Source organism: Elephantulus edwardii, unplaced genomic scaffold, assembly GCF_000299155.1.
Source record: "Elephantulus edwardii isolate Elephantulus edwardi_28Jun2011 unplaced genomic scaffold, EleEdw1.0 scaffold00037, whole genome shotgun sequence".
In the NCBI taxonomy this organism is placed as follows: domain Eukaryota; kingdom Metazoa; phylum Chordata; class Mammalia; order Macroscelidea; family Macroscelididae; genus Elephantulus; species Elephantulus edwardii.
Genome location: NW_006399787.1, coordinates 13,579,345 through 13,603,633, shown reverse-complemented (window position 1 = coordinate 13,603,633; position 24,289 = coordinate 13,579,345). Strand labels below are relative to the sequence as shown.

Here is a 24,289-nt window from a genome sequence, read left to right as displayed (position 1 = left end):
CAATTGGACGATTAAAACAGACATTCAGATGGCGGGGAAGAAGAACAAACTGGGGAGGAGGGTGGAGAGAATGGTGCGGCAATGAAGGAGTGAAAGCCCAGAATCCCTGTGAATGTTCATTGAAACAAATAAAATTTAATAATAATAAAAAAAAAATACATCACTCTCAAGGAAATATAGGACAAGCAGAAAGAAACTCAACAAAGATGCTGAAGAATTAAACTATATAATCAGGCAACTCGGCCTCATAGATATGTTGTTGTTGTTGTTGTTGTTGTTGTTATGTGCTATCAAGTCACTTGTGACTCATAGTGACCCTATGTACAACAGCTCTGAACCCTGCTCTAGGTGCCAACCTATCTCTGACACACCTACTCCCATTACCTCAGTCACTGAATCAGTTCATCTCATCAAGGGTCTCCCTCTTCTGCACTGTCCTTCCACCCTCCCAAACATGATGCCCCTCTCCAAGGACTGGTCCCTCCTTGCAACATACCCAAAGTATATCAGACAAAGCTTCAGAGTCCTTGCCTTCAAGGAACAGCCTGGTTTCACCCTCTCTAAGACAAACTGCGTTTTTCTTCTGGCAATCCATGGTATATGCAATACTATTCTCCAGCATCACAGCTCAAAGGCATCAGTTTTCCTTCAATCATCCCTAGTTATTGTCCAGCTTTCAGACACATAGTACATGATTGCAAAGACCATGGCCTGGATCAGGCAGACTTTAGTCTCCAGACTGACATTATTGCTCTTCAGTACTCTGGATAGGTCCCTGACAGCACACTTTCCCAACGCCCAATCCAATTCATCTTTTGATTTCTTGGCTGCTGATACCAAGAGTATTGATGGTGGAGCTAAGGAAACTGCAGCTCTTCACAATCTCAGTCTCTTTACTGTCTATCATGATGCTGTCAATAGGCCCAGTTGTGAGAATCTTTGTTTTCTTGATGTTGAGCTTCAGTCTATATTTAAGGCTGCAGTCCTTGACCTTCTGCAGCAAGTACTTCAGGTCCTCCTCAGTTTCAGCAGTCAAGATTGTTTCATCTCCTAAAAAAAGCTCATTATGCATTCTTTTAGAGCAGGCATAGAATATTCTCCAGAATAAATTATATTTTAGGTCACACAGCAAGCTTAAATGTTATAAAATTAGAAATCAACAAGAGAATAAAGGGAGGGAATCCCATGCACCTAGAAAGCTAAAAAACACCCTGCTTGAGCATGAGTGGGTAATAAGAGAAATAAAGAAGTGATATAAAAAAGTTTCTTGAAACATAACTCACCAAAACCTCGGTGATACAGCAAAAGCAGTACTTAAAGGCTAACTGATAGCAATAACCAAACACAACAATTATTTAACCTAATATTCCAATAAAAAGGGGGGAGGGAACCAGCAAGAAAATTTGACAATCTTTAAAAGAAACAAAATTGAAAAATTAGGGCAGAAATAAATGGAATAGAAAACACTAAAACAATTGAAACTATCAACAAGATCAGGAGTTCATTCTTCAAAAGGGTTGATAAAATTGACAAAACACTGGCAAAGCTAGCAAAGGAGAAGATACAAATATTGTAAATAAGAAATAAAAGGTGATGTCATAACAGACTCAACTGAAATAAAAAGTTAATGATGGAATTTATGAAAAATTATATTCAAACAAATATGAATACCTAGAGAAAATGGACAAATGTTTAGGAACGCACAACTCACCCAAAGTGGCACAGACTGAAGTAGGATACTAGGACAGACCCCGTCACAAAAGAGGAAATTGAGTAAGTCATTAAAAAAAAAACCAACCCTTTAAAAAAAAAAAAGAACTGTGGACCAGATGGCTTTACCAACAATTTTATCAAACATTCAGAGAAGAGTTGTTGTCAGTTCTATATAAAGTATTTCAGAAAACAGAAAAAGAAGAAATACTCTCAGGCTCATTATATGAACAAAATCTAAACCTGATAATAAAGCCAGGTAAAGACACTACCAAAATAAATAATGTACATAGACCCAGAAATCCTCAACAAAATACCTGCCAATAGAATCCAAAAGTATAACACAAAATAATTCATTATGACCAAGTGGGATACATAAACAGGTATGCAAGGATGATTCAACATCAGAAAAACAATTCATATAAACTCATCACATTAACAAAGGAAAAAACCAAGAACCACCTGCTCCTATCAATTGATACAGAAAAAACCTTTGACAAAATCCCTTTCTTGATTAAAACACTCAACAAAACAGGAATTGACGGGAAATTCCTCAACATAGTAAAAAAGTAAATATACAAAACCAAGAGACAACATTCTCAATAGAAAAAAAGATTAATAGCACTCCCCTTGAAAACAGGTACCAGGTAAGGATGCCCACTATCACTACACCTATTCAATATATTATTAGATGTCTTTGAAAGAGCAATAAGGAAAGAAGTAAGAGGCATCCAAACTGGCAATGAGGAGGAAAAGTATGTCTAAATGTAGGTAAGATGATAATATACTCAGAAAACCCTAAAGATTCAACAAGAAAAATGTTGGACATGGTTGACCAATTCAACAAAGTAGTAGGACACAAAATCAACATACCATAAAATCACCTGGACTTCTCTACAGTAACAAAGAGAACACAGAAAAGGGAAAAAGAAAAATAATATCAATTACAGCACCTAATCCCAAGATGGCTTACTTAAGAACAAATCTAACTAGAGGCACAAAAGATCTATATGACGAAAATTACAAAACATTACTGCCAGAAACAAAAAGAGACCTAGAAAAATGAAAGAATATATCATGTTTGTGATAGGAAGACTCAATATTGTGAAATGACAATTTGTGTGTGTGTGTGTGTGTGTGTGTGTGTGTGTGTGTGTACACTGTCAAATCGGATCTGATTGGTACAGGTGGAGATTGCCCCTCTTTTCTACAGCAGAACCTCTAGTGGACTCAAAACATACGCCTTCAGGATTGCAGCACAGCTTCTTGCCACTAGGCCACCAGAGTTCCCTGTGAAATGACAATTCTACTAAAAGCACTGTACAAGTTCAATGCAGTCCCAATAAAGATACCAATTCCATTCTTCAACAACATGGAAATGGCAATTTCCAATTTTGTCAGGAATGGAAAGAGATCTTGAATAAGCAAAGCACTACTGAAAAAGAAAAACAAAGTAGGAGGCATCACTGTCTCTCAGATCCTAGTACATACTCTTAGTAATCAAGACAGCATGGTACTGGTACAGGAACAGACACAAAATCAACTCACCTAGCCATGGTCAACTGATCTTTGACAAGGAGACAAAATCAATTAAGTGGGGAAATGATAGCCTCTTTAACAAGTGGTGCTAACAAAACTGGAAAACCATCTGCAGAAAATTGAAGCAAAACTCATATTTCACACAACACACAAAAACCAAATCAAGGTGGATCAAGGACTTAGAAGTTAAACCAAAGACTATCAAGTTCATCTAAATAGAACTACAAATAATTCTAAAAGTGCTATTCTATTGCATAAAAGAAATACCAAGCATAATGAAAAACCTACATCTGGATGATAATAATATAGACAAATGGGACCCTTTTAAAAAATCAACAACCTGCACTATGCAGATGACAAAACCTTGCTTGCTGATACTGAGGAGGATCTGCAGCGTCTATTGTGGAAGGTCGAAGATTATAGTCTCCACTATGAACTGAAGCTCGACATCAAGAAAACAAAGATTCTCATCACTGGGACAATTGACAACACTATGATAGATGGATAAGAGATTGAGATTGTTAACAATTTTAGCTTACTCGGCTCCACAATCAACACCAGCACCAGCAGTCAGGAAATCAAAAGATGGATTGCACTGGGAAGATCTGCTGTCAGGGACCTATCCAGAGTGCTAAAGAGCATTTGATCTAGAGACTAAGGTGTGCCTGGTCCAGGCCGTGGTCTTTCAATTACTTACTATACATCAGAAAAACTAGATCATGAATAAGGATGAAAGAATTGATGCCTTTCAGTTCTGGTACTGGAGAAGAGTATCAAGCATGTTATGGATTGCCAAAAGACCAAACAAGTCTGTCCTGGAGAAGGGGAAGACAAGTTTCTCCTTGGAGACAAGGATTTTGAATCTCTATCTCACATACTTTGGGCATTTTGCCAGGAGGGACCAGTCCGTGGAGAAAGACATCATGCTTAGAAGGCAGGAGGGACAGTATGAGATGGATTGACATAGTAACTGAGATAATGGGGGGTAGGTTTGTAAGAGACAGTGAGACTGGTTGAAGTTTCAGAGGTATTGTACATAGGGTCAATCTGAGTCAGACTCGACTCAATGGCACGTAACAACAAACAAATGCAAAATCAATAAACTCCTTCCACAGAGCAAAAAGGAAGCCTGAGATAAAAATATTCAGCAACGCTATATCTGATAAGGGACTCACTTCTAAAATTTACAGAATACTCCAGCACCATAACAAGAAAAAGGCAAACAAACCAATCACAAAACGGCACAAGATATAAAATTCAATAGGGCAGCCAACAACAAATGCTAGCAAGGTTGTGGAGAGAGTGGAAATCTCATTCACTGCTGGTGGGAATATAAAATGCTACAATCACTACTGAAAGTATTTTGATGCTTTCTCAAAAAAGTTGAAAATAGAAATAGCATTTGACCCAACTATTCTACTACTGGGAATATATTCTAAAGAAATCAGAGCTTTGATGCAGATAGATGTATGCACATCCATGTGAATTGCAGCATTATCCACAATAGTAAAGAGATGGAAGTAGCCCAAGTGTCTGTCAATAAACAAAAAGATAGGGAAAACTGTGGCACTTCCACACAATGGGACATTACAAAGCACTGAAAAGCAAAGATTGTGTAAAACACTGCACAATATAAATGAGTTGGGAAGACATCATGTTGAGTGAAGTATTTCAGTCACAAAAGGATAAATATTGCATAGTACCACTATTATAAAAATAGGATGGACATGAGAGAATGGATAGCAGGAAAAGAATGGCTAGATAATGAATACTAAACTGAATGGAGGGAAGAGAGGGATTCTCTGAAGAGAATGGATGATTAGACATCTTGTGTATGGCAACTGACAATCTGAAACAAGAGATGCATTACAAAATAAACTGGGGAGGGGAGGGAGAAAAGTGTTTATTAATGAATGAATAAGAACTTCATCCTTTATATAAACTTTCACTAAAATTCTAATTTAAAAAAAAAGATTTGAAAAACAAGGTTTTGTATCATTGTTCATTATAGCACTATTTCACAGTGGCCAAAATGTGGAAACTATCTAAATTCCTAGTAACAAAAGAATTGTTGTTGCATTGTTGTTATGAATCTAAACCCACCCATACATAACTGACCTTCTAGCAGGTTTTCAGAGGCAATCACTCGAAAGGAGGAAATTGTGCATCTTTCTCCTGCAGAACAGCTAATGAGTTTGAAGCAGTGTACATTTGGGTTGGTGGTGCAACACCTTATCACTGAGCTACCAGAGCAAAATGTGGCACACATAAACAGTGGAATGCTACAGTATGAAAGATAAATTCTTAGTACATGCTACAGTAGGAATGGAGCTTGAAGGTATTATACTGATCAAAAAAGCCAATCACAAAAGGGCAAATATTGTATGACCTCATATAAAAGATAAAGAAAGGCCAATGAACAGGGACCAAAACCTATTATTGATTACCAGGGGCAGGAGGTTAACAACCATGGAAAATGTGCATCGATTAAGGCCAAGGATGTACAACTGATTATTGTAATTACTGTCAATAAGTTGAGCGATAGATATATTTACAACTTCCCTCTCTCACCAAAAAAAGATTAGCTACTCAGAGTCCTTATGGACAAGGAAATACATCAAAGGATTTAGGTTCCTTGTTGGAAGGTTGTTGATGTTGTTGTTGTTAGGTGCCATCAAGGCGACAATTCAGTGACTCTAAAGACAACAGATCTGAACTCTGCCCTCTCTTATGCCATTCTCACCATCTAAGCTTGAGCCCACTTTTCCCAGCATGGTAACTTTTCCCAAGGATTGACATCTCCTGACAACATGCACAAAGTACGTGAATTTAAAGTTTCACCATCCTTATCTCTGAGGAACACCTTGGTTGAACTGCTTCCAGGGCAGACTTTGTTTGTTCTTTTGGCAGTCCATGGGAAAGTCACTACTCTTCTCCAACAACACAGTTTAAAGGAACTGATTCTTCCTCTATCATTATCCAAGTTCCAGATGCATAAGAAGTAATTGTAAAAACCATGGCTTGGATCAGGTATCAGAGATTCAAGGGACATCCCAGTTAACTGGCCTATTACTATGTTTAGTGCTTTTGTTCTCTCTCCTAATTCATTACACAGTGCCTGGCGTCCTAACAAATTACAAGTGACCATCTAAGGCACAATTAGTATCTAGTCATCAAAGGAAAGAGTCAGAAACAAGTAGAAGACATGAAATATGTGTCTACCAGTTGGGTTTCTGCACATCTACATACATATATATATAACACATACATTGGAAGCAAATATGTGAGATGGTTAGATGATTAGTAGAAAATGTATGAAACACATATTATTTGTGCAAACAAACATTAATTGCATCTATGAAAAGCCTCCTCCTTTGTCATGAGACCGGAAGGTGTCTTGCTACTATTATTGAACATTTTGATTGAAAAAAAAATGTCTACAGAGCAGTACAAAACCAAAATAGAATTTCAAACTCTCCTAAACTTGAGATTTTCTGGAGCCATGGAGGCTGGATGAACCCTGGAAATTATTGCCTTGGGTAATTTTAGGTCTTAAATAAATGTTCCCTGAAGTCTTCTCATAATTAAGCAGCCAGTTTACCTTAACTAGCAAAATGATATGCCATAAGCATTATGCTCTTTTTACTCTCTTTAACTTTTTTGGAGTAGAAGTTTACAAATCATACTGGGATATTCATTCAATCATGCATACACATTTTATAACATTAATTACAATTAATTAATATAATTAATTAGAATGTTTGAAAACATTTTCTTATATATTGCCTTCTGGCTTGCCCAATTTGTTAGTTTTTACTCCCCTCTCTCTTTTCACAGCCCTGATAATCAGAGCATTAATCTCTTTAACTGGGGGAGCTCTGGTGGCCTAGTGGCAAGGAACTGCAACTACAATCCCAGAGGCGCATGGTTCAAATATACCAGATGCTCTGCCAGGGAAGGAGGGACAATCTCCTCCTGTACCAGTCAGATCTGATTTGACGGTACACTCACACAAAAAATTGTAAAAAAAATAATAAAAAATTTAAAAAAAAATCTCTTTAACTATAGACCAAGTTGACAACAGTAACTCACAAAACTTAATAGGAACCTCAGAAGGCAATGAGTTTATTCTAATAAAGAACAGCTCACATGAGGAGGGAATGGTTACACAACCCGGAGAATGTAATAATGTCACTAAAATGTACATGTAAAAATCGTTGAATTGCTGGAATTTTCAGTTTATTCTTAAGAACAATAACAAAATAAATAAAACATAAAGGAGAGGGGAACAGTGACAAGAAAGTTCAAGGTGCTACGAGAATGTGTTAGAAGGGGATTTAACTTAATCTTAGAGTAAAGTAAGCTTTACCTGAAGAGATTCTTAAGAAGTTGAAATCTGATAGATTAGTAGAGTACCCTTAGAACAGGAGGAGAGTAGAAGAAGGGTGGGAAAAGATTTCAGGTACAGGAGAGCATCAGAGAAGAAGAACAAGGAGCAGAAAGAGGCCAATGCAATTAGAATGCAGAGGTTCAAGAGGGAGTGGCATAAGATGAGTCTGGAAAAAAAGGGAGGGAAAAGTTATACAGGAAAATAGCCCCCACCCCACTACTGATGGTATGAAAATCACATGAACTATCAAGACTGTTCATAAGTAGCGTGCACTGCACTGACAGTTAATGGCCTCATCACTGTTCCAGAAACCTCTGGACAGTGTCAATCTTCAAAGCCCAGGAATGAGTTAGCCAATTATCTTTCCCAGCAGCCCTTCTTGTCAAAGCTACTTGCTCCAACCATGAGGATCAGGAAAACACTGTCATCCAATTTCCTCCCCCAAAAAACTCAAAATCAGTCTAACAAATTCTTTTATGGATTCTCTACTAGATCTGTTGGAAAGGTTTCAGCTGACAACACTTAGGGGTCTCCGGGCCAACTTCAGCCAGCTAACAGATGGTCGGAAATAACCTCCAGCCAACAGCTAGGTAACTTTGGCCCCGGTTCAGAGCAAGCTTCCTAGCTTCTCTTCTTATAACTTATCCTCTCAGCTTTCTGATTTGAAGATAGGAACAGTAGAAAAGGTTAAGTGAGGTAAAGACAAGTCAAATGCTCTGAGATATTCAGTGATAAAATGAGATGTAATCATGAGAAGCCCCAAGGTGTTACCGACAATTAACATATGCTTGGCTTTTAACCAAAATGTTGGTGGTTTGAGCCCACTCAGAGGCAGCACAAAGGAAAGGCTTTATTGATCTATTTCTGAAAAATCAAAGTTGACTTGAAAGCAACTGTTCTTTTAACTTGTTGGAATGTGTGGTGTAACTAATTGAGCGTATTGCTGTTCATCTAGCCGTCTTACAAATTCTCTAGGTTTTAAAGTCATTTGATCATGGTAGGTTGCCAGCAACTTCATTTTCATGGTGCTGGGCTCTGGTATTTCAGTGCAACTTTAACTCCACTCTTATTTTACTCTCAATAAGGACTTCAAGCAGGAAATTGAAGAAAAGTAAAGGCAGCTCATCTAGCCCAGAAGTGACACATGGTCTTAATATCCAGGAGGAAGTTGACTTGTCCCAGAGGTTTATCCCTCCCTCTTCCCATCTGCTTCCCTGTGTCTTAAAATCTCTCGTCTGTGCTTCAGGGCTCAATGGTGACAGCAGCTTGCTCAATGTGCTTGCAGTTACTATAATGCAGTAGCTTTTCTACTTAACTGAGGAGGAGCCAGGGGTTCTTAATGAGCAGAACTCAGACTCAGAGTTCAAGAAAAAGAGCGGGTCCTGTATTTGAAGTGAAGGACAGGGGTGGGGGATTAAATTACAGACACAATTTGCATTCCTTGCCCAGCAACATTAGGTGAGAAATCACTGTAAAACAACTTTTTACTCTGTTATTCTAAACCATTTTCATAGTGATGATGACAATGGTTTGTGGTTGTGTTAAAAGAAATGGGGAGGATTCCTTTCAAAGGTACCGAGGTTCAAATCCACCAGCTGCTTCCCAGGAGAAGGATGGGTAACCACCTCTCACATGATTTTACTGCCTCTGAAAATCCACTGGAGGGTTAGCTATGAGTCGGTTCTCACTGGACAGCAAACAACCGAAGAACTCAACAATAAAAACTCCATTGTCTCTTGGCTTGGAATACTGAAGAAAAAACCAAACCAAAACAAAACAAAAACCACCACCATAACTTATTCCTTTCCTTCCACTGTTGGCCCCACATCCATTCTTCTCCGTGGAACAGCCAGAGAAAACTTTAAGAAACATAAATTCACTGTCTACATTCAAATCCTTCAGTGACTTCCTGAAAAAAGCCTGTTTGACAGCTATGAGTCCTGCATGGTCTAGCCCCTCCCCATCTTCGCAACTCCATCCAGGACTCGGCTCAGACCACACAGATGTCTGTTGGTTTTTTCAACATGGCAAGCTCTGAGCTAACCCAAAGCCTTCTATTTCTCTGTATCAGAAGCATTTCCCTCGGATTTCTGCATTGCTGGGACCTTCTCTCCCCATTGGACTTAAATAAGGTCCATAACTCCATTAGAGCACTACTTAAAATCTATCCCTCCTTTTATAATGACTCCTCAATCCCTGCTTTTGCTTTTCATAGAATTCATTCTGATTTGCATTTTGCTTGCTTTTACTCTATCTTTGTGTCACACTAGAATATAACGTCCATGAATTAAGAAAATAAACCTCTCTCTCATTGTCTCTATGTTTCTTCAGCACCTAGAATAGTATCTATTCTGAGGAGGCATTCAAGTAGCTTTGGTTGAGGTTCTACAGAAGAATAATTGTAAAAAGGGGAGGTATGTGCAGAAGAGAATGTCACATTCCCAGTAGAATCCAGCTTTGTAAAGTCATCGAGGTTGGATAAGCTCCAAAAACTATTGCCCTGAGACAATTTTCAAACTTCAAATCTTAAACCAAAACTATTCTCTTAAGTTTTCTTTTTGACTGATGAAAAAAGGTGGTAGTGGTGATGATGCCAACAATCAATTTTCAACTCACAGTTATCTCATCCAACAAAGTGGAACTGCTCCCCATAAAGTGTTCTAGGCCATAATCTTTATAGTAGCAGATTACTCAGTCTTTGGTGGTAGAAAAATTTGGAAAAGGATAATGAGAATGATAGCATAATTTGAAGAATATAACCAGTGTCACTGAACTATACTTGGAGAAATTGTTGAAATGGTTTATCTCCTTTGGCTGTATACTTACATCAGGGTTTTTTTAAGGGAAAAAAAACCACCTCAGTTGAAGAAATAACTAAACAAATATATTTACTAAATACTGCACATGCACTTTATCTTAATAAAAATGAAAACATATAAACTCTCTGGTTTTATGGTTCTAATGTCAATGTCTAGCACAGAAGATGGTAGCTCCATGTTCTGAACACAACTTGCCTTTGGCTTACATTGGGGATATTATAATTGATATTTTAATGAAAATTTGCAGAAAACTTGATTTCCATGCATTCATTGTTGCACATTTTCCTCCCTACTCAATTCCAATTCACTTTGTCCTCTTTTTCTTGTTGTGTACCGTGGAATCGGATTGGACTAGCACAGGAGGAGATTGCCTCTCCTTCTCCAGCAGAGAGAGCATCTGCTGGATTTGAACCACATGCCTTTGGGATTGCAACGCAGCGTTTTACCACTAGGCAACCAGAGCTCCCTCACTTTTCTCTTTTAAGAAATTCTTTCATTGTTGTACGATGTCCTCCTTCCTCACCCCAAGTCCACATTGTTATGCACCTCTTATCCAGGAATGTGGTCATGTAAATAATACCTAATCATATATTCCTTTTAAACATTTCTGTCCCTCATCTGTTTCAGTGCAGTGTACATTATTTATCCCCATTTTTCTTAGTTTCCCTGCCCCCCAAACCCCATGTCATTCCGGTTTTATCATCATTTCTTAAGCTGAAGGAACTAAAGAACAAATTCAAGCTTTGTGTTGCAATACTTAAAGATGCTAGGGCAGAATATTGAATTATCCACGATGTCAAAAGAAGATGGGAGGAATACACAGAGGCACTGTACCAAAAAGAAATGGCTGGCACAGAAGAATTTAATGAAACAGTGTATGGCCCAGAGATAACAGTGATGAGGGAGGAAGTTCAAGCTGTTCTGAGGAACTGGCAAAAAAAAGTCCCAGGAATTGATGAAATACCAATTGATATACTTCAGCAAACAGATGCCGCCCTAGACATACTCACCAAGTTGTGCCAAGAAATCTGAAGGACAGCTACCTGGCAAGCTGACTGGAAGAGAGCCATATTTATTGCCATTCTAAAAAAGAGTGATCCAACAGAGTGTGGAAATTATGGAACAATATCACTAATATGACACACAAGTAAAATCTTGCTGAAGAATCTCCAAAAGTACATCAATAGAGAACTATCAGAAGTACAGGCTGGGTTTAGAAGAAGCTAAGGCACTAGGGACATTCTTGCCAATGTCAGATGGATCTTAACAGCTGAAAGTAAAGAGTAACAGAAGAATGTCTATCTGTGTTTCATTGACTACACAAAGACATTTGATTGTGTGGATCACAACAAATTGTGGCTACTTTTGAGAAGAATGGAAATCCCAGAACATTTGATCACACTTACGTGAAACCTATACTTGGACCAGGAGGCAGTTATCAGAACAAAGCAAAGAAGCATTGCATGGTTCATCATCAGAAAGGAGTGTTCCAGGGATGTATCCTGTCTCCATATCTTTTCAATCTATATATGGAACAGATCATTTGAGAGGCTGATCTTTATGAGGAGGAATGCAGCATCAGAATCCAAGAAAGACTCATCAACAACCTGTGTTATGCAGGTGCCACAACCTTGCTTCTTGAAAGTGTAGAAGACCTGAAGCATCTGTAGCAGAAGGTCAAGGACTACAATCTTCAATATGGATTGAAGCGCAACATCAAAAAAACAAAGATTTTCACCACTGGGCCAATTGGCAGCACCATGATAGAGGGAGAAAAGATTGAGATTGCTAACAATTTCAGCTTGCTCTGGTCCACAATCAATACTCTTGGAATCAACAGCCAGGAAATCAAAAGATGAACTGGATTAGGAAAGTCGGCTGTCAGGGATCTCTCCAGAGTACTGAAGTGCAAAGATGTCAGTCTAGAGACTAAGGTGAGCCTGATACAGGCCACGGTCTTAAAAAAATACTTGCTATGCAAGAAAGCTGTACGATGAATAACGATGACAGAAGAAGAATCGATGCCTTTGTGTTGTGGTACAGTATTGAACATACCATGGACAGCCAAGAGAAACAACAGGTCTGTCCTGGAGAGGGTGAAACTAACTTACTGTCTGTGGGCTAAGATTTTGAAGCTCCATTTTTAGCATGTTTCCAGGAGGGACCAGTCCTTAGAAAGGGACATCATGCTTGGAAGGGTAGAGGGACAATGCAGGAAAGGAAGACCCCAGATGAGATGGATTGCACAGTCATTAGGGTAATAGGGGTAGGTGTGTAGGAGATAGTGAGATTGGCTCAGTATAGGACAGGTTTCAGAGCTATTGTACCTAGGGTTTCTTTGAGTTATGGGTGACTTGATGGCACATAACAACAAGCTGCGAGGAGATCAAAAGTTGCATGCGGGTTTGGGGGCTGAGCCTAACAGGTGGAATTTCTAAGCGTGGAGAGAGAAGAAAAGGCATACCAGGTAAAGGCTCTAGCGTGGTTATGAAGAAAGACCGTTGTGCATTCAGTCTCGCTGAGTGGAAGGAGAGAGGGAGTCAAGGATGGTAAAAAAATAAGCCTGAACATAAGTTTAGAAGCATAGCCCAGGAAAGTGTAGGCCATCATTTTTATAAAACAGATTTAATAGGAAAAAGAAAATGTCCCTCAATTTTTTTAGCAAGAGAATAGCACAAACAGAGCTTCTATTTACAATAAAATCTCAGGTAACAAATTAGGAAATGTTGAAACAGATCAGAAAGGACTAAGCACAGGGCATTCACACATGCATTCAACAACACCTTATTGGGTATCTACTATGGTGCTGCCCAGTAGTGTAAGCAGACAGTGTACTTACTTGTAACTCTAAGGTTGAAAGTTCATGTCCATCCACAGGCACCTTGGAAGAAGGGCTTAGTGATCTACTTTCCAAATTTATCAGCCACTGAAAACTTCATGAAGTGTAATTCTCAGACACACATGGGGTTGACACAAGTCAAATACAACTTGATGGCAACTGGTTAACCATATGTGTCAGAGATATTAGAATGTAAAACATATAAGGACCCTTATCCTTGAGGAGCTTATACTTAATGGAAGAAAACAAAACATCACGAATAAGTGCATTACATAGTATGTTAGACAGTAGTAAAAGTTCTGAGGAAAATGGGAAATCAGTAGTGCTAGAGGAAGGAGGAGGACTGGGTGGTGGTAGGGAACAGGCTGTGAGCAGAGAACACTTCACAGAGTAGCAAATGAAAGCAAAATCTTGAAGAAAGTAAGTTGTTATTGTTGTTGTTATGTGCCGTCGAGTCGCCTGCGACTCATAGAAAAAAAAAAAGAAGAAAGTAAGAGACAGAGAAAAAGACCTTCCAGGAAGTGTCTTAGGTATTAATGTTATCAGAGATACTGTAAGCAGATGGCTTTCACAAACAGAAGTTGATCCTATTACAGTTTATGAGGCTGTTGTTAATGCTATGTGCTATTGAGTTGGGATGACTCAGAGCTGTTTCCAAAGGCAATAAATTGTATAAGAGGAGATTGCTCATCTTTTCCCCATGAAGCAGCTACTGGATTTGAACCTTATGCCTTTGGGTTGGCAGTGCAGCTCCTTTTCCAATAGGCCACCAGAGCCCACTGAGTTATATGAGGCTAAACATCCAAATGTAGAGTGCTGGCTCTAGGGGAAAGCTTTCTCTCTATGACTCCTAGTGCCAGAAGTTTCCCAGGCCAGGAAAATGGGTTCAAATGATGTACTCTGCTTCCAGACTTTCTTACTAGGTCATGCTGAGGTATTGTCACCAACCCTTAACCCCTTTACAACCATTTGTTTTATCAGATCATGGAGGCTTGTTACATAACTTCCACATTACATCATAATACAGACATATTTTAGGAGGGGACACAACTCAATCAATGACACAGAGGAAGCAGTCAGAGAAAAGCATTAAGGCAAGAGTGTGCCAAGAGCATTTTATTGTTGCTGTTGTTATGTGCTGTCAAGTTGGAACCAACTCAGAGCTGCCCCTGCAGCAGGTTTTCAGAGGCAGTAATTTGCAGGGGATGAGACTGGCTCTCCCATGGAGCAGCTGGTGCCTTTGAGACAAGTGCCTTTGGTGTGAAAGCAAATTTCTTTCCACTAAACCACCAGAAGAGCTACCCAAGAGTGTTGTAGAAACAGCAAAAAAAGAGTTTGGTAAATTTGGAACAAATAATGTGAGAAGCTGGACTATACGAGAGCAAGAATGAAGCAATAGGATTGCAGATGAGTTTTCTTAAAGCAAACTCAAATCATTTATAAAGAAAACCAAGTCTTCATAAAGATATTAATAAGTAACATCATTAAAAATGAAGAAAAGCCTGAAACCTACAGCGTCCCTTTACAGCAGGAAGTAGCTAAGAGAATACGCTGTCCCCTTTTCCTTATGAATCAGGGTGAAGTCTCTCTCAAGGAGGAGTGATAGGGAATGGCAAAGGACACACTGACAAAGGAGATTAATCAGAACTGGCTTTGACAATCACTGTAGCAACTGGACAATTAAAACAGACTTTCAAGGGGGGGGGGGGAAAGAATGAACTGGGGAGGAGGGTAGAGAAAATAATGCAACAATGAATGAATGAAAACCCCAAATCTCTGTAAATGTTCATTAAAATTAATAAAATTTTTAAAAAAATGAAGAAAAGATGGACATTATCAAACCCTTCATTCCACCTCGATCCACAATCAACATCCCTGGCAGAAGAAGTCAAAAAATCAAATAATATCTACCACTGGGAAAACTCTGTAAAAGATTTCAGTATCATATTTTTAAAAAAAAAAACCAAAACGCAAAAATGTCACTTTGAAGACTAAAATGTGGCTGGTCCAAGTTACTGTATTTCCAGTTGCCCTGTGTGCAAGAAAAATGATGTCTTGGAATTATGATGTTGCCAAAGAGTACTAAATATACCATGGAATGCCATAAGAACAAGTAAGTTTATCATGGAAGCACAGCCAAAACGCTCCTCAGAAGTGAGAAGGGTGAGGCTTCATATGTCTGAAAGGACAAATTCCTAGAGAAGGACAGCAGGCTTGGCAAAAATAGATGAGCAATAAACAAAGAAGACCCTCAATAAGATAAATTGACAGAAACGGAAACAATGGACTCAAAGACAGCGGGGATTATGAGAAGGACACAGGAGGAGCAGGCAGTGCTTTGTCCTGCTGCCCATGGGCTGCTCTGAGTTGGAAGTGACTCCACGGCACCTAACAACAACGTCTACCACAGCACGAACAAGGAAACAAGTGAAGACCTAAGTCTGATTTAGGGAAGGGAGCCTGCACTTTTACTCCGAGGGAACCAGAGCCAAGATTTGAGCACAGGAATGACAAGATCTTACTTTACAAGGCTCACTCTCAAGCACGAGCAGGGACCATGTTTAAAAGGTGATTACAACAATTCAAACAAGAGATGAGAGGGCCTTGGATCAAGGCTGTAGTGAGTGATGTGCAGAGAAAAAAATCCAGATCTACTTTGATGGTTAAATCAACAGGATTCTGGGTAAATCAGACACTGGGTCCAAGAGAAGGGGGAAGGGGAGTCCAAATGACTCCCGGGTCTCTAAGCCAAAGGTTACAGTTAATGAGGATCTTAACTAAGACTTAGCCATGGAAAGTAGATAAAGGAACAAAAACAGAAACCATGCTATGGCAACTAAATAGAAAATCCTGGACAGTTCACCCTGACACACTAAGACAGAAGAACAGAATCATTGATTTATCCCACCTCCTTACTTATACAGGACTCGGTTCTGTGAACATGAGTGCCTGGAACTCAGACTGGTGGTGATTATTAAGTAAACCAAAAAAGTTATTAATAAGATTTTATTAAAACTTAGTATTCAAGCTAATATTAATATTATTTAGTGGTAATAGTAAACATTGACTTCTCACATGTTTATTCTATTAAATACTCATTTAAATTTTAATGTTAAATAATTATAGTGCAATAAATTCCTTTATGTGAACTTTTGCCTTGGTTCATTAGAAAAACAGCTCAAGAGATGTTAAACCTAATCCATAGCCCTGGTTCTTCATCCCAGAGGGTTTGTTACTTTTTTCCATATTGATTGGCATTTCCTGGGTAAGCTGTAAACAGCTATGGTTTAATACTTTCTGCCTGGCCCTGGGCTGCAGCCGGCCCTGTGATTAATAGCCCCCTTGCTGAAAATGGTTAATAAACTATATAGATTAAGTGAATTGTAATCTAATACATCCTACAGATAGTTCATGGCTCTAGTGGGAGGTATCATGCCATGAAATTTACTAGGAGTCTGTGTATTTAAACAGCCAGTCCCACAGAGGTTTTTGGAGACAGAAGCAGGAAAAGCAGAACAAAGGGAAAAGAAGAAGCAGAGAAAGAAAGAGGCACAGAACCACCTACAGGAGCTGCAGTGGGTCAAAAGCTGTAACAATTAAACAGCAACAGGCCCAGAAGAGGCCCGGTGGCAGAGCCAGCAGTAACAGATGGCAGGGCCAAGAAGCACCTGGCCAAGAAGGCCAAGAGAAGGCCTGCATAGCTGAGAGCAATGCCTTGCACTGAAAAAGGGAAGCTTCTGCTTGCATGTTTCCTGCCTCTGAGTTGTTTCCTGTGCTATTATTTCTTAAATAAATTGCTAACTCTATATATGTTCTTTAAGATCTTTATGGGGGGGGGGGGGCTATTCAATAGATTATTGAACCCAGGAAATGAGCTAGTACATGGGAGGAACATCTGGGTCAGAGTTGTTAAAAAGGTTGGATAATAGGTATGTATGACCATCACTTTGATAGGGTTAGAGTTAGGGTCCGACTTGAGAGATAATGTCAATCAAGGTCACGTCAAGTTTAATATGGTTCTGATACCCCCTACTCCCACTATTTTATATAGGACTACTAATGTTAGGGAGCTCTGGCGGCCTAATAGTAAGAATCCGTGCTTCAATTTTGAAGGAACAAGGTTCAAATCCATCAGCTGCTCTGTGGGAGAAGGATGGACAATCTCCTCCCATGTAATTTATTGTCTCTGACTCTCTCTGGACAGTCAGCAATGGGTCAGTTCCAGTTCAACAGCACACAACAACAATATTATAGTATAAATGGTATGTTATAGTATATATGGTATTACTTAATGTTGTTGTTATGTACTGTCAAATCAGAACTAACTCATCATTGGCTTTCCTCCTCTGTGGAGCAACTGGTGGATTCACACTTGCGTGCCTTTGGGTTGGCAGTGCAAGTTCTTAGCACTAGGCCAGTTCTTGTTGTTGTTGTTGTTATTGATTGCCTTTGAGTCAAGAATAACTCATAGGGACCCTATGAACAAAAGGCCTGAAGTCCCTCTACAAATACAGACATTTCTCAAAGTTCATCACGTTCCCAGAGGCATGTTATTTAGGAAGAGAGGGCCACTTCCTGCTTCCAAAGGCCAGTAGATTATTATTTTTTATGTTGTTGTTGTGTACCACTGAGTACCATTGAGTCATAAAAGACTCATAGCTGACCCTTCACTGATTTATCCCACCTCTTTACTGATAAAGGACTCTGTACTGTGAACCTGATTGTCTGGAACTCACAGACTGGCGGTGCTTATTAAATAAACCAAAAACCCTTCAGTGGGTTTCAGAGACAGAAGACACACAGGAGGAGATTGTCTATCTTTTTCTCATGGATTCAAACCACCTGCCTTTAGGATGGCAGTGTAGCTCCTTACCTCTAGGCCACCCGAGCTCCCTATCATTGTAATATTAACACAATACTTGTGTTATACAATGGTGGTTCAGGGTAAAAAATGAGAACAGCTGGAGGACATAAGGATAGTCTGGCATCACGAGAGCTCTAGGACTGCTATCACACATGGAAGGGAGCGAGCAGCCCTTCCTGGAGGGTGACACCTAAGCTGGCCTTGAAGGATAGGTGGGTGTAGGCATAGAAAGGACTAAAGTCTTAGGGGGCCTGGGACATGAGGAAAGGAAGGGACTAGCTGGGGTGGACAGCTCAAGTCTCCAAGGCCAGATGAAAGGTGGTTCTATCTAGCTGATCACAGTCGCACCAGACTTGGCTTGCACTCAACAGGCTCCATACACACTTCTGGAATTAATCCATAGGGAAATCAAGAAATAGGAAAAGACAGAAAGATGAGTTTTTCCAGGAGTCATCTTAAACAGAAATGAACTTGTCAGCTTGCAGGCAACTGAACCACGAATACAGGTGGAGCAGAGATTCCAAAACTGGCGCTGGTGTTCCAGAAACACATGGTGGCAATGGTCCGGGGGCCCCAGCAGACCAGAAATACCTGTATTTCCTGGATGTTTTCCTCCTCTCTGGTCTCCACCTTCTTCTCCACCCCCTCACCACGGAGCAAGGCTTCCAGGGTAGTGCTCTCTGAGGTAAAACCATCCTTCTTGAGGGGCAGCTCCACTTCTGAAAACAACCACAAAGAGCAAGAGTCAGGCCATGAGAGACGGCAGGAGTGAAAAGAAGGGTCCATGAGGTCAGGCAGAGACCAGCAGCCCTGGGTAGGAGGCAGGTGGCTGTTCTCTCTCCCACAGAACAGGAACATTGGAAATGGATCCAACATTTCTTTCTGCAGTTCATAAACCTGGAGGCAGATTCTCGCCTTGCCCACAGCCTCAGAGACAGTGAAGGCAAAGCAGAAAGGGTGCCAGCTGGCTGTGGGGTCAGACAGCCTGGTCTCCAGGGCATATGGCACAGAAAAAGGCACATCAGGAGCCCAGAATCCATTTTTGCATCTATTAAGTCAGGACAACAAAACGTCTAACTAACCCTATGTGCTAACATTATGGCGCTTTGAAAGCTCTAATGCTATAGACCAATGTTGGCCTCAATTATGAACATTTTCTCTAGCTCAACCTTTGTCTCACAACTTCATTACCTCTCCTTAGCTATGTTGGCTTCCCACCCAGGTTCACTCCATTTAAACTATCTCTGCTCCAGAAAGGCTGTTTTAATCAACTCACAGGGGAAGCAGAGGCTTCTAAAGACAAAGGAAGAGAAGGAGTGCGTGCGTAGAAATGCCTAGTCCCAGAGTAGGGAATGAGAGATGCACTATCTGCTCACACCACCAGGGTATTCATTCTGAAGGCATCAAGAGTTAGACCAGCCAACCAAGGCTGGTCCCAGTCAGCAGAGCAGTGACAGCAGAGCCAGCTCTGTCGATGACAAATATCAAAGAAAAGTTGAACTCCTTCCTCCAAGTTTCTTCTTGGTTTGGGGGTTTGAGGGTTGGTTGGTTTGGTTTGATTTCCATTGAAAACAGAATGTTCAGAGTATTTGCAATAGTCAAAGTTGAAAGTAACCAAAGTGTTCATCAATAGATGAATGGATAAAGAAAATACATACATATAGTGGAATATTACTCAGCCATAAAGAGAAAATAAATTCTGATACTCATTGCAACATCGATTAACCTTAAAAAAACAACAACAGTAGGCTGAGTGAACTAAGTTAAGCATAAAAGGTAAGATCCCACTCTTCCAACTATGATGAAACATGTAGAGACCAAAATCTACTCATGGCTGCCTCAGGTAGGGAAAAATGAGCAGATACTGCACAAGCCAGACAGAGGGGTTTTTAAATGATGAAAAATTTGGAAACAGATAGTGGTGGCTGTTGTATAAAATGATGAGTGACATTAATGCACAAATGGTTTGGACATTTTACATGTATTTTTTAAAAAATTAAATTTAAAAATTAAAAACAGAACAGAAAGTCCTAGTATTGTTCTTGTGTGACCTCCAGTTGACTCCAACACATGGTGACCCTGTAAGAGAGGGTAGAACCATCATGTGGTTTCTCAGGCTCGACTAGCACTGTCCACAGAACGTTAAGATTTAATACCTCAGAAGCATGCGGAGGGGGTGGGATGTATATGATTCTGAATCAGCTCAATGGCAATGAACTTAATCTTCAGAAGGAGTAATCATATTTTTAGTTACTACAAAATACACACCCTCAACTCTTTTAAAGTTATACTTCATAGCACTATGCTGGCAATTAAATGCATGGTCTCTACCAAGTAAAATGGGTAAAAGAATAGGATGTAGTGGTCCCTTCAAAACAGAGAGAAAAGCAAGTTTCCCATTTGTCTTTCCATGGGAGAACTGAGGAGAGTCAGTGAGAGGACGATTTTCAGAGATGTGGATAAGACTAAGAACCAACACAGACTGTTAAAGCAACCCAGGGAAGAGATGGTGGGGAGCCACAATTACTCCACTTCCAAGGACAAGAGTGCTTCCAGGAACCTGGCAAGAAGGTCACAACAGAGAACCCAGGGAGGACTATGGTCAATATGTGGTCAATATGCAAACAAGCAGCAAGGAAACGCAAAGCCCACGTTCCTCTGCTGCCATTCTCTGTCTTCCTGCCGGTAGCTTCCATCGGCCAACTTCAACTAGAAGCTAGCAGTGAGTAAAAGAGCCTCATTGATAAAGTCTTCCTGGGGAATGGTGTAACACTAAAAGAAGGAGACTACATCCAGAGTAGCACATAGAACAGAATCAGTACTGTGCCTCCTGCCTCCACGGGACTTTATTCAAAGGACGCAAATGGAACTGCACCTATACCTCTATGACCAAGCTATGAGAAAGACACACTTGGTCATCATATTAAGTCTAAACAAACATACGTCCAGGGATGGCTGTTAATGTTAGGTGCTGTCAAGTAGAGGATGACTCAAAGCGACCCTCTGAACAACAGATCTGAACCATCTTCTATCCTGTGCCATCTACATCATCTCTGACACACGAGTCCCATTGTTACAGTTACACCTGATGGAGGGTTGTCCCTTCTTTTACTGACCCTCCACCTTTCCAAGTATGATATCTCTGTCCAAGGAACAGTCTCTCCTAGCAACATGCCCAAAATATGTGAGGAAAAAACTTCAAGCCATCCTTGCTCGCAAGGAGCATTCTGGAGCACTTTTTCTGAGACATCTCTGTTCTTTCGGCAGTCCATGGGACATTCACTACTCTTCTCCAACACCACAATTCAAAGGCATCAATTCTTCTGTCACCCTTATTTATCGTCCAGCTCTCAGATGTAGAGCAAGTGATTGAAAAGGCTTTTGTCTACATCAGGCACACCTAAGTCTTCAAGTGAAATTGTCAATGATTCCACCTAACTTGGATCAACAATAAACCCCCTTGACACTGCCAGTCAGGAGATAAGGAGACGCCCTGCATTAGACAAGTGTGTTGTCAGGGACCTTTCCAAATAACTGAGGAGAAATGATGACACATGAGTAGCCTCCAAGAAATCAAAGTAGGGAGGAGAAAAAAATATTTAATACCTCCTGAGAGATATTTGAGGTTATTTTAAAGGAAACTTGAGAGCTAAAAAAATCTACCTCCAAAATGCATCCATTTATCTATTCAATCAGTATTGAAATATGGCTTTGTTGGGACTAGACTCCCAGGAAGTGAATCAAAGAAAGATGAGTCCTCTCTTTAGACAGTTTATGATACAAAGGAAGAGATATTAAACCCTGAAGATAGGGATGGATGATAGATAGATAGATAGATAGATAGATAGATAGATAAAACATATATTATAGTAGGCAATATTGCATGTATTATATATATAATTACAATTTGTCTTTAAGTATTATGGAGGGAAAAATGAAAAATGATAGACTAATAGGGTGGGGTCAGCTTTTGAGTCAGGGATCAGGGAAGGCCTAAGTGTCAGAAAAAAGCCAACTGTATCTTTTAATGATTTCTCTGTGCACAGGGCCACAGTCTACTCCAATGACATATTCTTCTTTCTCACAAATCTAACATCTTCCAAACTTCTAATCTAAAATAATTAGAGCTTGCTGCCTCCTGTCCAGTCCTCAGTCAGAAGAGAAACAGCTGATCACCATCCCTCATACTTATAATAATCAGACATGTTTTAGTATCTCTTCTCAACACTAAATAAATCCTATTTTCAGAATCACACAGCATTTTAGAGTTGAAAAGGGCCTTACAGATGATCTAATTTAATAATCTCATTTTATGAATGAGTCACTCGAGAGTCAGAGAAGTTAAGCAACTGCACCAAAAGCTACACAGCTAGTTAATAACAGAGCAGGATGAAAGTGCAGCCAAGTGATCTTTTCAAGACACTGTTACGTTCGTAACAACAGGCACAACTCATTACATTCTTATTAGCGGTTGGCAGGCCCGTGTTGAGGCCCGGGTGGTGCACTGGTACATTTGCGTACGTGCCGAGCACAGAGTGAACACTCATCATGGAACTGTACAATTTGCTGGGTGGGGGGGGTTGAGAGAAATTGGAAGAGTCTGTTCTGGAAAATAATGTTTTTGAATTTTGTAAATAAAATAGTATAATTTTTTTTTTTAAAAAGGAAGAAAATGTGGAGGCTCTTATTACTACATACCCCTTAACCCCATAACCGTCCAAAGATGTGAGCATAGGTTTTATCCTATTTTATAGATGAGATGCTGCAATACAGGGAAGGTTAGAAGATGTAGAATATCTTAGAGCTGGGAAGTGGCAAAACCAGGCCTTGACATCAATCTGCCTCTACAACCCATTTAGACATTTTCTAGGCTGGCCAAACTCCACTCTGCCTTTCTTTGGGCCCCTCCCTTTAAATCTGTTTTCCAAACCACCTTGCATTTTCATTTTATTCCAAGATACTCTTCACAATCTTTATAGTAAAGGCTGAGTCTAGACAGGTGAGTATTGTGGTTCTGAATACTTTCCCCCCTATGAACATCTCCATGTGATGTGTCTTATCAAGTTCATACAGAATTTTCCTTTTGGCACCTTTATCAAGTTCATACTAGGGAGCTCTGGTGGCCTAGTGGCAAGAAGCTATGCTGCAATTTCAGAGGTACACAGTTCGAATCCATTAGATGTTCTTGTGGAGAAGGAAGGCAATCTCCTTCTGTACCAATCAGATCCAATTTGATGATACACAAACACAAAAAAAAGATAATAAAGGAAAATAAAATTTCTTTTTTTAAAAAAAAAGATAAAGATGAAAGTAGAAAAAAAAAGTTCATACAGAATTTTTCACTTATTATAAACTTTCTCTTTTCCTTCTTCTACTGAGCGCTCCTCCTTATCCTCTAAATCTTCTTCCAGTCTGCTGTCTCATATTTCAGCACACACTCTTGATCCTTTTCAGCCAAATTTTGCCAGATGGGGCACATCTGGCTCGTGAATCAAGAAGGAAAATAGAACCAAAATGAAAATGTGAAATGGGCAGACAAAAGTCAGAAAGGACCTATAATTGCTTGCTGGCAATCTTCAAATTTACAGACAAAGAAATTGAAACACAGAAGAATCTAGAAAATTTCCCAGGGTCCCAAAAATTTTTCTGCTGTATTATTTCGAGAATATATTATTGGTTCCTACAAGTTTTGTTTTCAAACAGTTCTGGAACCCAATGACAAACTTTGTCATTATTAATTGGAGGACTATAAACTAGTTATGAATTTCACCCCCTATCATCTAATATGTGACATGACAATGATCATATTCATAGTATTGGTGGGAGAATTAAACGAAGCAATACACTTCACTACCACCTGTCTGTCCATTTTTTCACACTGTGAAGTCTTGCGTGGTGCTGTAGCGCTTTAAGTAATGACACTGGTACTTCAAACACCAATAGTGGGTTTCAGTAGAGTTTTCAGATAAGACAGGCCAGGAGGAAGATTGTCTGATGATACACTTCTTTTAAAAGGAATGACCAGTGCACATTCAAAACCTTCTCCACCAGGGTAAAAAGGGAAGCCACAGACTGGGAAAAAGTATTTGGTAATGACATATCAGATAAGGGACTTATATCCAGAATTT

General features: G+C 39.7%; 1 protein-coding gene across 2 annotated transcripts in view; it reads right to left on the bottom strand.

Annotated features, from left to right (window-relative positions):
- The window catches only part of DPF3 (D4, zinc and double PHD fingers, family 3), a 389,049-nt gene that overhangs the window by 147,580 nt on the left and 217,180 nt on the right, over positions 1-24,289 (bottom strand). For both annotated transcript variants that reach the window (XM_006884717.1, XM_006884718.1), the window contains exon 4: positions 18,753-18,880. In XM_006884717.1, coding sequence (XP_006884779.1) covers positions 18,753-18,880 — 128 coding nt within the window. The remainder of the gene's footprint in view (positions 1-18,752; positions 18,881-24,289) is intronic.